Below are 13,039 nucleotides of genomic sequence, written 5' to 3' on the forward strand. Positions count from 1 at the left end.
TCTCCGCCCACTGCAAGCTCCACCTCCCGGGTTCACGCCATTCTCCTGCCTCAGCCTCTTGAGTGGCTAGGACTACAGGTGCCCGCCACCACGCCTGGCTAATTTTTTTGTATCTTTTAGTAGAGACGGGGTTTCACCATATTAGCCAGGATGGTCGCGATCTCCTGACCTCGTGATCCATCCGCCTCGGCCTCCCAAAGTGCTGGAATTATAGGCGTGAGCCACCTCGCCCGACCATCAAGGTTCTTAATGTTATGACTGACACCCTAAATAGCAGTGTGCCAATTTTACCTCTTTTCTTACAGACCTCTTGGCTTAAATATGCATATGTACTTCAACACCCACTTACCAGATGTCTGCATGTGTGAGAAGTCAAAATACAAAAAATTGACAGATGCACCTTAGGGATTTCCTACTAAGTAAAATATTTAAAAGTGAGCACTGGTATTATTTGATGTCCACCGGGTTATTGGCAGAACACACATGGCCCTGCTGTTATCTCCACTTAAACTTTATTAAGTGCTGAGGTAGACAGGAACAACTACATCTTGGGGCCCACCTTTCCCCCAGGAGCAGGTGCCCTGAGGACCGCGTGGACCCCTGGCACACTGTTCTGTGCGTAGTGCCTGTCCACGCATTTCACCTCTCCTACTAGAGTGGAGATGGACCTAATGGAGTCCTGCTAGATTTCTGCATTTGCCAGCAAGCTCTGAGGCTCATTGCTTTCCTCCCCAAAAGCACCAAAGCAAAATTTCTTAATTCCAGGACCTTCTACAAGCATTGACTGTCTCCCAAACAATGAAAGATGAAATCTAAGTAGAAAAGATGTCAACCACACACAGTAAAGTAATTGTGCTCAAAATAGGTGTCTATCAGTAGGATCTCAAGGCGTCTGGGCAGCCTGGCCTCTGCGGCTAAAACTTGGGTGAATTCAGCCGAGCAGTATCTGGGCCCTCGGGTGGGGGAATCGCGGGGAACCTCTTCATTCAGGGGTACGTCGATCAGGCACCTTGCGTGGGTAGCGATCAGGCCCCCTGGGGGGTGTCCCCAGGCGAGGGGCTGACCTCGGTAAGATCCAGCTGACGAGGCGCTGGGGGGAGGGGAAGAAACTGACTCCCCAGAATAGAACCTCCTTTTAAGAAGGGAAGAGGGACTCCAGTGAAATTCAACCAGAAATCCAGGGCCGAAGTGGTGAATAAGCAGAAAAAGCAGGACCCTCAGGTCTTAACAGTGCCTTTCCCGACTCCAGGGGCCGCATCGACCGGTCCCACATCAACCCCGCAGACCAGCCGCGCACCTGCCCGGTTCCCACGCCCCGGCCCGGGCCACTCCGTACCTGCTCTGCCCCGTAGACCGTAGCAAACTGGACGAAGTCCTCGATGCGGACGAAACCGTCCCCATCCCCGTCCAGGGCATCGAACACGGCTCGGAGGCGGGGGCCGTCCTCCTGACTCCCCGCGGGCTCGCTCGGAAGGGGGTGGGTCTGGCTGAGATCCGAGGGCTGCGGCGGGGACCCGGGACCTTCCTCCAGGGCCAGCTCGCCCGCCGTGGGCGCGGGGAAGGGAGAGAAGAGGTCGACCTCGCCCCGCGCTCGGTGGCTGCTGCTGGACCCCTGCAAACGGAAAGGCGCGCTCTCCGGGCAGTTCGGGGGGCCACACTCCTCGGGCTCCTCAGTCCAGGAGAACAACGGGTCGAGTTCTGGAAGCGGCGCCTCGGAGCGCGGCCCTGGGCTCGGGGCGTCGGGGCTCGCAAGCTGCCCCCGCGGGCCGGAGCGCAGCTGCGGGGCGGGCGGCCCGGGGTCCCGCGGGCCTCCCTCCAGCCCCGGGGCCGGCCCGGCGCTCCAGCGCGCCCCGCCATCCGCAGCGGCTCCGGGCGCAGGCTCATCCAGGCCCGGGGGCTCCGGGTCGGGGCCGGCGACGGGCGCTCCGAGGCGTAGCTCCGCAGAGCCCGGCGCCAGTTGCGCCGCCCCCGGCCCGTCCGGCCCGCCCGGCTCCGGGTCGGGCCCCGGCGGCTCCGAGCCCGGGGGCGAGGCCGGCGGGGCCGACGCCATGCTCCCGAGAGGCTAGTGGTGCGGAGGGCGCGGGCGGCAGACAAAGGCGCTCAGGGCGCGGCGGCGGGCGCGGGCATCCCCTCGGCGGCGCGGGCGGGCGCGCGCGGGGCGCCCGGGCTGCTGGGGCTGGCGCTCGGGCCCTGCTCTGTCCTCGCCCATCTTCGCGCCGCGCCTCAGCTGCCCTCGGCCCGGCGGCGCGGCGGGCGCAGGCCCATGGCGGCGGGGCGGCCTAGGGAGGGCGGCGAGGGGCCGGGCGGCGGGAGGCGGGGGACGGGGGCCGAGGAGACCGGGGGACGGGGGCCAAGGAGACCGGAGGCCGCGGGGCCTGTGAAGCAGGATGAGGAGACTAATGAGGCTGAGGCGCCTGAGGTACCCGGAGAACTAACGCCGGCGCCGCCCAGGCCCCGCCCCCCGTCCGGCCTGACGTCAGCACGTCCCGGCGGTGCCCCAGCCCCTCGCCGGCTTGCTATAAAGGCAGGCGCCGGGTGTGTTTTTGTGTGTTTCGTATTCCTCGTTTCGCCAGAGCGGTGGTTCCCGAGCTTCGGGCGCGGGACGCGGGGGTGCTCCGAGGCTGCGAGTGGAGGCGTGACGTGACGTCGCTGGCAAGGGGCGCGCGGAGTCAGGCGTTAGAACGTGTTCCCGCCGCACAGCTACCAGCGGCGGTCGAGTAAACGGCACCGCATGGCGGGCTAGAGACGCAAAGGGACACAACACAGCCCCCTAGGAGCTGAGCCCTTCCGGGGTAAAGCGTTCTCACGTTGATGAGACCAGGAGGCGGCTCACGCCTGGCTCCGCGGCCCAGGGGTTGCAGGTGCCCCGGGGGTCGCGGGGAGCAGACGCCGCAGAGGGCGAGGCTCTGTCCAGGCCCCGCGCGGACCCTGGGGACGCAGGGTCTGACTCGGAGTGCGGAGGGGCCCCAGACACGCAGTCCATGTGCCTTGAAACCAGAGGCACGCGCGGCCACGCGCTAGGCCTTTCCCTTAAGCCTGTGACCAAGATCTCCAGGACGCCCAGCGTTGGGACGGGCGCGCTGGCCCACGCCCAAGCGAGAGGATCGCTTGCGCCCGGGAGTTCGAGACCAGCCTGAGCACCAAAGCGAGACCTCGTCTCTACAAAAAGTGACTCAAGAAGACACCCAGCGTGAATCACCCGTCTGCAGCCAGCCTCCCGAGCACCGTGGCCGCGTTTGACAACTGACCTCTGTCTGGGTGTCCCTGTCCTCAGAGGGACACGGGACCTCAGACAGGACCACCGCCCGGCGGCAGGCATGATGGTGAGGCTAGTTAGGAGCAGGTGAGGCACTAAATTTAGCCTGTCATAATTTGTATCAGGGAAATGATGAACTTGTATTTTTACATACCATGGGCACCAACATAAGATATGGTTTCATAAGCAGCTTTGGCAAGAACCAAAGGAACGGAACCTCTGCTTCCAAGTGTACGGTCAGGAGCAGCGTGTTAATTAAGTGAGTCATCTCCCGTGGCAAAATCCCAGGGTACATGGGACCAGACTTTGTGAGGCTGGCATTAGGAAAAGGAAGGTGAGGGGTCCTCCTCCCCAAACGATGTTCTCATTTTCTTGTAAGAGCTGTATGTGTTCATGAGGAAGATACTGCATTCAAAGAACGAAATCGCCAGCAGCTTTGGCAAGAATTCAAATTTGGGCTGATGCCTTTGGCCGGATAAAATTTTCAGAAGCAGTGATACTGATGTGTCAACCTTTCTAAATAGGGGTGTTAGTGTGGGCGAGGCAAAGACAGCAGGCTCCCTCTCCATTTATGTGCCGGCGCTGCCAGAGGCAGAAGCCTGGCTTTCTGAGAGCAGGGGCCCTCACGCTCTGTCTGTGCTAGGGCTGGGAAACGTCCATTGCGTGCCCGGCTGGTGTCCTCCATGGAACCACAGCCTGGAAGCCTGCACCTTCCTGCCTGTACCAGTTAGAGGCTGCTCATGAAAACCTAAAGGGACAGGTTCCCGTCTGTCCGTCTGCTGTTCAGAGCTACTATCTGTGTCCCCTTCGTAGGCTGTGGGCTATAGCAGTTCCTTCTTTTCTTTTTTTTTTTTTTTTTTTTTTTTTTTTTTTTTTCTTCCGAGACAGGGTTTTGCTCTGTTGCCCAGGCTGCGGTGCAGTGGTGCGATGATAGCTCACGGCAGCCTCAACCTCCTAGGCTCAAGAGAGCCTCCCACATTAGCCCAGGTGCGGTAGCTCAGGCCTGTAATCCCAGCACTGTGGGAGGCTGAGGTGGGCAGATCACGAGGTCAGAAAATGGAGACCATCCTGGCTAACACGGTGAAACCCCGTCTCTACTAAAAATACAAAAAACAAAAATCAGCCGGGCGTGGTGGCACCTGCCTGTAGTCCCAGCTACTCGGGAGCCTGAGGGAGGAGAATCACTTGAACCTGGGAGGCAGAGGTTGCGATGAGCCAAGTTCGCGCCACTACACTCCAGCCTGGCGACAGAGCGAGACTCCATCTAAAAAAATATATGTATATATTAGCCGGGCATGGTGGCGGGCGCCTGTAATCCCAGCTACTCGGGAGGCTGAGGAAAAGAATTGCTTGAACCTGGGAGGTGGAGGTTGTAGTGAGTCAAGATCGCACCACTGTACTGCAGCCTGGGCGACGGAGTGAGACTCTGTCTCAAAAAAAAAAAAAAAAAAAAATTAGCCGGGGGCGGTGGCAGGTGCCTGTAATCCCAGCTACTCAGGAGGCCGAGCAGGGGAATCACTTGAGCCTGGGAGGCAGAGGTTGCAGTGAGCTGAGATCCAGCCACTGCACTCCAGCCTGGGCAACAGAGGGGGACTGTCTCAGAAAAAAAAAAAAAAAAGGTGGGCATAATGGCTCATGTCTGTAATCACAACACTTTAGGAGGCTGAGGCGGGTGGATAACCTGAGGTCAAGAGTTTGAGACTGGCCTGGCCAACATGGTAAAACCCCGTCTCTACTAAAAATACAAAAACTAGCTGACCGTGGTGGCGTGTCCTGTAATCCCAGCTACCTGGGAGGCTGAGGCAGGAGAATACTTGAACCTAGGAGGTGGAGGTTGCAGTGAGCCAAGATCCCCCATTGCACTCCAGCCTGGGCAACAAGAGGGAAACTCCATCTCAGGGAAAAAAATAAAAATAAGGCTGGGCACTGTGGCTCATGCCTGTAATTCCAGCACTCTGGGAGGCCGATGCGGGTAGATTACCTGAGGTCTGGAGTTCAAGACCAGTCTTGCCATGGTGAAACCCCATCTCTACTAAAAATACAAAAAATTAGCTGGGCATGGTGGTGCGTGCCTGTAATCCTAGCTACTTGGGAGGCTGAGGCAGGAGAATCACTAGAACCTGGGAGGCGGAGGTTGCAGTGAACTGAGATCACGCCATGGCACTCCAGCCTGGGCAGCAAGAGTGAAACTGTGTCCTTAAAAAAAAAAAAAAAAGACTGTCTCTTCTGATAAGGGCACTGTTCCCATCGTGAGGGCCCCACCTTACTAACCGTATCTAACCCTAATTATGATTATTATTATTATTATTTTTTTTTTTGAGATGGAGTCTTGCTCTGTCGTCCAGGCTGGAGTGCAGTGGCGCCATCTCGGCTCACTGCAATCTCTGCCTCCTGGGTTCACGCCATTCTCCTGCCTCAGCCTCCCTAGTAGCTGGGACAACAGGCACCCGCCACCACGCCAGGCTAATTTTTTTGTATTTTTGCTAGAGACGGGGTTTCACCGTGTTAGCCAGGATGGTCTCAATCTCCTGACCTTGTGATCCACCCACCTCGGCATCCCAAAGTGCTGGGATTACAGGTGTGAGCCACCACACCCGGCCCTAACCCTCAGTTATGCCTCCCAAAGACCTCATCTCCAAGTACCATCCCATTGGCGTTAGGACTCCAATATATAAATTTTGGGGTAGCAACTGGTAAGAGATAGTTAGAATGGATTTAATGGACAAAATATTCATTTCTAGAATACACAAAAGAATTTCTCAAAAAACAGTGAAAGAACAGCAACCCGGTAGAAAAACGAGGAAAGAATATGAATAAGCAGCTCCAGAAGAGGAAACTCAGGTGGCCGGTAAACACATGAAAAAGATGCCCATCCTCACGGGTAACCAGGAAAATGTGTGAATGTAGCCCTTGATGCCAGTCAGAGGAAGTCTGCAGACACCAGGGAGTGGGGATTTGGCACTAGTCATGCAGCTAAAGGTCGGAATACTCCAGTGTGGGATCCGCCTTCCAGTACCTTCCAGAGAAACATGTTCACAGGGAGATGGAAAGACCGTGTTTCCTTTGGGGGTTTGTATTTCTCTGGAAGATGAGCCGAACGGCTTCCGTGGAACCTGTTGTCTTGTGAAGTGTAGCAGTTTAAGGGAGTGCACCACATCTGCACAATTGATAGTACATGCTATGTAATACCATTTTTTATTTATTTTTTTAGACGGAATTCTGTTCTTGTTGCCCAGGCTGGAGTGCAGTGGCACAGTCTCAGCTCACAGCAGCCTCCATCTCCTGGGTTCAAGCGGTTCTCCTGCCTCAGCCTCCCGAGTAGCTGGGATTACAGGTGCCCGCCACCACACCCGGCTAATTTTTGTATTTTTAGTAGAGACAGGGTTGCACCATCTTGGCCAGGCTGATCTGGAACTCCTGACCTCAGGTGATCTGCCTGCCTTCGCTTCCCGAAGTGCTAGGATTACAGGCGTGAGCCAACGTGCCCGGCCAATTTTTGTTAAGTTTAGAAACACATGATCAATGACCTATCTTGTTTTCAAATGCTTTCATTTGTAGTAAAAATACCTAAACATACTTGAGAATTATATTGAGGCCGTGTGCGGTGGCTCACGCCTGTAATCCCAACACTTTGGGAGGCCAGTGGGGTGGATCACTTGAGGTCAGGAGTTCAAGACCAGCCTGGCCAACATAGTGAAACCTGTCTCTACAAAAATAGAAAAAATTAGCCAGGCATGGTGGCGCATGCCTGTAATCCCAGCTACTGGGGAGGCTGAGGCAGGATAATTGCTAGAACCCCGGCGACGGAGGTTGCAGTGAGCTGAGATCACACCATTGCACTCCAGCCTGGGTAACAGAGCGAGACTCTGTCTCAAAAAAAAAAAAAAGAAAAAAAGAATTATATTGGCCGGGCGCGGTGGCTCACGCTTGTAATCCCAGCACTTTGGGAGGCCGAGGCGGGCGGATCACGAGGTCAGGAGATCGAGACCACGGTGAAACCCCGTCTCTACTAAAAATACAAAAAAAAATTAGCCGGGCGTGGTGGCGGGCGCCTGTAGTCCCAGCTACTCGGAGAGGCTGAGGCAGGAGAATGGCGTGAACCCGGGAGGCGGAGCTTGCAGTGAGCCGAGATTGCGCCACTGCACTCCAGCCTGGGTGACAGAGCAAGACTCCGTCTCAAAAAAAAAAAAAAAAAAAAAAAAAAAGAATTATATTGAAGAGGGCAGACAGAAGGGGAAAGGGTGAAGGTAGAACTTTGACTATATCTATAACATTCACTTCCACTGGGCACAGTGGGTCATGCCTGTAATCCCAGCACTTTGGGAGGCTGAGGCAGGAGGAACGCTTAAGCCCAGGAGTTCAAAAAACAAATGAAAAAACAGCCAGGTGTGGTGGTGCACACCTGAGTCCAAGCTACTCAGGAGGCTGAGGTGGGAGGAGCTCTTGAGACCCAGAGGTTTTTCTGGATTCCACATATAAATGAAACCATGAAGTCTTCTTTCTCTGACTGGTTTATTTCACTTAGCATGATGTTGGAGTCCAGGAATTCAAAGCTGTAGTGAGCTGTGATTGTGCCTGTGAAGCCCTGCACTCCAGCCTGGGCAACAGGGCAAAACTCCCTCTCTAAAGTAAGAAAACATTTAAAAACTTACCATAGGCGGGGCACGGTGGCTCAAGCCTGTAATCCCAGCACTTTGGGAGGCCAAGGCGGGTGGATCACGAGGTCAGGAGATCGAGACCACGGTGAAACCCTGTCTCTACTAAAAATACAAAAAATTAGCCGGGCGTGTTGGCGGGCGCCTGTAGTCCCAGTTACTCGGTAGGCTGAGGCAAGAGAATGGCGTGAACCCAGGAGGTGGAGCTTGCAGTGAGCCGAGATTGTGCCACTGTACTCCAGCCTGGGGGACAGAGCAAGACTCCGTCTCAAAAAAAAAAAAAAAAAAAAAATTAGCATAGTCCGGGTGCGGTGGCTCACGCCTGTAATCCCAGCACTTTGGGAGGCCAAGGTGGGTGGATCACGAGGTCGGGAGATCAAGACCAGCCTGGCCAAGATGGTGAAACCCTGTCTCTACTAAAACTACAAAAACTAGCTGGGTGCAGCCAGGCGTGGTGGCTCACGCCTGTAATCCCAGCAGTTTGGGAGGCCAAGGCGGGCAGATCATGAGGTTAGGAGATCAAGACCATCCTGGCTAACACAGTGAAACCCTGTCTCTACTAAAAATAGAAAAAATTAGCCGGGCGTGGTGGTGGGTGCCTGTAGTCCCAGCTACTTGGGAGGCTGAGGCAGGAGAATCACTTGAACCTGGAAGGTGGAGGTTGCAGTGACCCAAGATGGCGCCACTGCACTCCAGCCTGGGCAACAAAGCAAGACTCCGTCTAAAAAAAAAAAAAAAAACTTAGTATAATGTCCTCCAGGTTCATCCATGTTGTCACAAATGGCAGTTTCGCTTGTTTCCCGGGCTGGAATGCAATAGCGTGATCCCGGCTCACCGAAACCTCCGCCTGCTGGGTTCAAGAGATTCTCCTGTCTCAGCCTCCCGAGTAGCTGGGATTACAGGCGCCTGCTACCACGCCCAGCTAATTTTTGTATTTTTAGTACAGACGGGGTTTCATCATATTGGTCAGGCTGGTCTCGAACTCCTGACCTCAGGTGATCCACCCTGTCTTGGCCTCCCAAACAGCTGGGATTACAGGCGTGAGCCACCGTGCCTAGTCTCAATGTCTCCTTTTTTTAAGGCTGAATAATAAGGCAAATACCTTAAAAACTAAATACACAGGCTGGGCGCGGTGGCTCACGGCTGTAATCCCCGCACTTTGGGAGGCCAAGGCAGGCACATCACTTGAAGTCAGGAATTTGAGACCCGCCTGGCCAACATGGCAAAACCCTATTTCTACTAAAAATACAAAAATTAGCCGGGCATGGTGGCGGGCGCCTGTAATCCCAGCTACTTGGGAGGCTGAGGCAACCCGGGAGGCAGAGATTTCAGTGAGGTGAGATCACACCACGGCACTCTAGCCTGGGTGACAGAGACTCCATCTCAAAAAATAAATATAAAAAACATAAATAGCAACAGAGAGCAAATCAGCAGTCACTTGGGAAATAAGGGGTAGGGATAGATGAGAGGGAGGGATTACCAGGTACAGTGCAGCCTGGATAGTGGTGACGGCTTCACGATGTAGACACATCAGCCTCATCAGACTTCATACTCCATATGTGCGGTTTGCCTTGTGTCAACTGTGCATCCATAAAGCTATCAACAAAAACTGCCCACAAACTATTTTTAACTGACAACTTTTTTTTTTTTTGAGATGGAGTCTTGCTCTGTCACCCAGGCTGGAGTGCAGTGGCGCGATCTTGGCTCACTGCAACCTCCGCCTCCTAGGTTCAAGCGATTCTGCTGCCTCAGCCTCCAAGTAGCTGTGATTACAGGCACCCGCCACCATGCCCAACTAATTTTTGTATTATTAGTAGACATGGAGTTTCACCATGTTGGTCAGGCTGGTCTCGAACTCCTGACCTCAAGTGATCCACCCGCCTTGGCCTCCGAAAGTGCTGGGATTACAGGCATGAGCCACTGCACCTGGCCAGACAAGTTTGAAAACGAGATTAACATTTTATGTTCAGTAAGTAAACTTAGAGCAAAGTCACTTTGAGGACCACGTCACACTCTCCCTTGTGGCCTCCAGCAGTTGAGAGCACAGAGCCTCACTCGTGTTCACTGACATTTTATTCAGTGGGGAAGAATTTGTATTCTCACCTTCAAATTTGGTAAAGTACATGTCTTAGAGTAAAAATAGAACATGAGTGTGTAAGGCACAACTGAATTCCTCCTGACTCAGCCCAAGTTTTGATGATTTTCTTATTCTAACACTTCACTATGAGGCTACGGTGCTTGCTCCGCCTTCCTGGGATGACCTGGCCGCCCTGGCTCCCACCAGGCCTGGAGCCCTCCAGAGCCCCCGTTCTGCACCCTCAGTGCTCCCCCAGGCCAAAACCGCAGCCTGCAGAGGGGCCCTGAGGAGCCAGCAGGAGAGGCTGTGCAGAGCTTCCTCTCTCGGCCCCTCTACATTTTCCAAAGCAGCAGCGAAGTCTAGTCCTCATCACTCTCCTCTTCCCTGTGTAACAATTTTCCAAGTTACACGTGATGGTCGAAGAGCTGAAAGGTAATTCTTCGTATTTCTGGCGAATATTTCTCATTCTTGCTCGGACAAACACCTGCCTGGCGCAGTCTGGCACCTCCCAGCTATCTTTGAGGTTTCTCAGGTTCCCTAGCACAAGAGAGCAGCCCTGAGACCCATGTGGTCACTGGAAGGAACTCGGAACTCACTGAGAACTTAGTAGCAGGGTGTGTGTGGGTCATGGCAACACCGGTCAGTGCCAGCCAGAAACCCGTGATGGATGGTCTGCTGACACATTTTCTAGAAGAAGCCTCTCTCCCAGCCCACAGCGGCTGTTGGAGTGGCCACATTCATAAGGTGAGGCCAACCCTCAGCCACTGTTTATTCTTTATTTTTTAATTATTTAATTATTATTATTTTTTGAGGCAGAGTTTCACTCTTGTCACCCAGGCTGGAGTGCAATGGCGTGATCTTGGCTCACCGCAACCTCTGCCTCCATCAGGCTGGTCTCAAACTCCTGACCTCAGGTGATTTGCCCACCTCGGCCTTCCAGAGTGCTTGGATTACAGGCATGAGCCGCCGCACCTGGCTGACGCACTATTTTGTATTATTTATGGTATGAGACAGAGTCTCGCTCTGTCACCCAGGCTGGAGTGCAGTGGTACAATTTCAGCTCACCACAACCTCTGCCTCCCGGGTTCGAACAATTCTTGTGCCTCAGCGTTCTGAGTAGCTGGGACTACAGTCATGTGCCACCATGCCCGGCTGTATATATATATTTTTTTTTTTGAGATGGAGTCTCGCTCTTTCACCCAGGCTGGAGTGCAGTCGCGTGATCTCGGCTCACTGCAAGCTCCGCCTCCCAGGTTCACGCCATTCTCCTGCCTCAGCCTCCTGCGTAGCTGGGACTACAGGCGCCCGCCACCTCGCCCGGCTAATTTTTTGTATTTTTAGTAGAGATGGGGTTTCACCGCGTTAGCCAGGATGGTCTCGATCTCCTGACCTCGTGATCCGCCCGCCTCAGCCTCCCAAAGTGTTGGGATTACAGGCATGAGCCACTGCGCCTGGCCTATTTTTATATTTTTTTAGTAGAGATGGGGTTTCACCATGTTGGCCAGGCTGGTCTCAAACTCCTGACCTCAGGTGATCTGCCCGCCTTGGCCTCCCAAAGTATTGGGATTACAGGCGTGAGCCACCATGCCCAGCCTGGTTTTTATTTGTTTTTATTTATTTATTTTTATAGAGACAAGGTCTTGCTACGTTGCCCAGGCTGGTCTTGAATTCCAGGCTCAAGTGATCCACCGACCTTGACCTTCCAAAGTGCTAGGATTACAGGCATGAACCACCATGCCTGGCTTTTTTCATTTTTTATTTTTTTTTGAGATGGAGTCTGGCTCTGTCACCCAGGGTGGAGTGCAGTCCTGCGATCTCAGCTCACTGCAAGCTCCGCCTCGCGGGTTCAAGCAATTCTCCTGCCTCAGCCTCCTGAGTAGCTGGGATCAGAGGCGCCTGCCACCACACCCAGCTAATTTTTGTATTTTTAGTAGAGAGAGCGTTTCACTATATCGGCCAGGCTGCTCTCAAACTCCTGATCCACCCACCTTGGCCTCCCAAAATGCTGGGATTACAGGCGTGAGGCACCATGCCCGGCGTTATTTATTTATGTATTTATTCATTAAGATGGAGTCTCACTTTGTTGCCCAGGCTGGTCTTGAACTCCTGGGCTCAAGTGTTTTGCCAGCCTCAGCCTCCCAAAGTGCTAGGATTACAGGTATGAGCCACCATGCCCGGCCCTACCACAGTTTTTTGTACAAGAGCCAGATTTCTGGCCCCAACGGTGAACTTGCATCTTTCCTCAGGAATGTGCACATGAGGCCGGCAGAAGGAACGCTGTCCCTCTCTTCAGTGGCTGGGCCACAGCTTGTGGAGGCGGCTGCTAGGGCTGGGATCTGGAGGCAGCAGGGGAGGCCCAGGCTCACAGAGGCTGGTGGAGGGAAGGGAAGGAGGGAAGACACTACTGGCCCAGGGCCTCGCATCCCAGCTTTCTCGCTGAGCACCACCACGTCCCTCCCTCACAGCCTGTGGAGGGACCCAGGATCTGCCTTTGAGGTTCCCCAGGTTCCCTGGCATCAGAGAGGGTCCTCGAAGCCCATGTGGTCACTTGAAGGAATTCACTGAGCTCTTAGCACACAGGGTGTGTGTGGGTCGTGGCCATGCTGGTTGGTGCCAGACAGAAGCCCACAGTGGATGGTCTGCTGACACATTGTCTGGAAGCAGCCCCTCTCCCAGGCCACGGCGGCTGTGGGAGTGGCCACAATCATAAGGTGAGGCCAACCCTCAGCCACCAAAAAAGCAAACTCAGCAGTTATAAGCGCCATCCTGTGTTTTCCAAACAGGGCAGGAGTGAGCTACAAGATACAGATCTTCTCTCCACCTCGGCCAGGCGCCGTGGCTCACGCCTGCAGTCCTGAGGCAGGCAGATCGCATGAGCCCGGGAGATCAAGACCAGGCTGGGCAGCGGGGCGTGGTGGCTCACGCCTGTAATCCCAGCACTTTGGGAGGACGTGGTAGGTGGATTGCCTGAGCTCAGGAGTTTGAGACCAGCCTGGGCAACACTGAAACCTCGTCTCTAGTAAAATACAAAAAATTACCCGGGCGTGGTGG

General features: G+C 54.5%; 1 protein-coding gene and 1 long non-coding RNA gene across 6 annotated transcripts in view; one reads left to right on the forward strand and one right to left on the reverse strand.

Moving 5' to 3' along the window:
- RAB11FIP3 (RAB11 family interacting protein 3) overlaps positions 1–2,444 on the reverse strand; it is a 98,111-nt gene extending 95,667 nt beyond the window's left edge. For 3 of the 5 annotated variants that reach the window (XM_063617017.1, XM_063617016.1, XM_063617015.1), the window contains exon 1: positions 1,337–2,444. In XM_063617017.1, the coding sequence (XP_063473087.1) occupies positions 1,337–2,050 (714 nt within the window). In that variant the 5' untranslated portion in view covers positions 2,051–2,444. The remainder of the gene's footprint in view (positions 1–1,336) is intronic. The other 2 variants (XM_055242227.2, XM_055242226.2) reach the window with 1 other exon arrangement.
- Positions 2,445–2,539: 95 nt separating this feature from the next.
- On the forward strand, positions 2,540–11,008 carry LOC134732384 (uncharacterized). The gene is made up of 2 exons (XR_010115492.1): positions 2,540–3,343; positions 5,998–11,008. It is a non-coding gene; the product is annotated as an uncharacterized lncRNA (long non-coding RNA).
- Positions 11,009–13,039: the final 2,031 nt, after the last annotated feature.

This window comes from Symphalangus syndactylus, chromosome 14 (genome assembly GCF_028878055.3).
Source record: "Symphalangus syndactylus isolate Jambi chromosome 14, NHGRI_mSymSyn1-v2.1_pri, whole genome shotgun sequence".
Taxonomy (NCBI): domain Eukaryota; kingdom Metazoa; phylum Chordata; class Mammalia; order Primates; family Hylobatidae; genus Symphalangus; species Symphalangus syndactylus.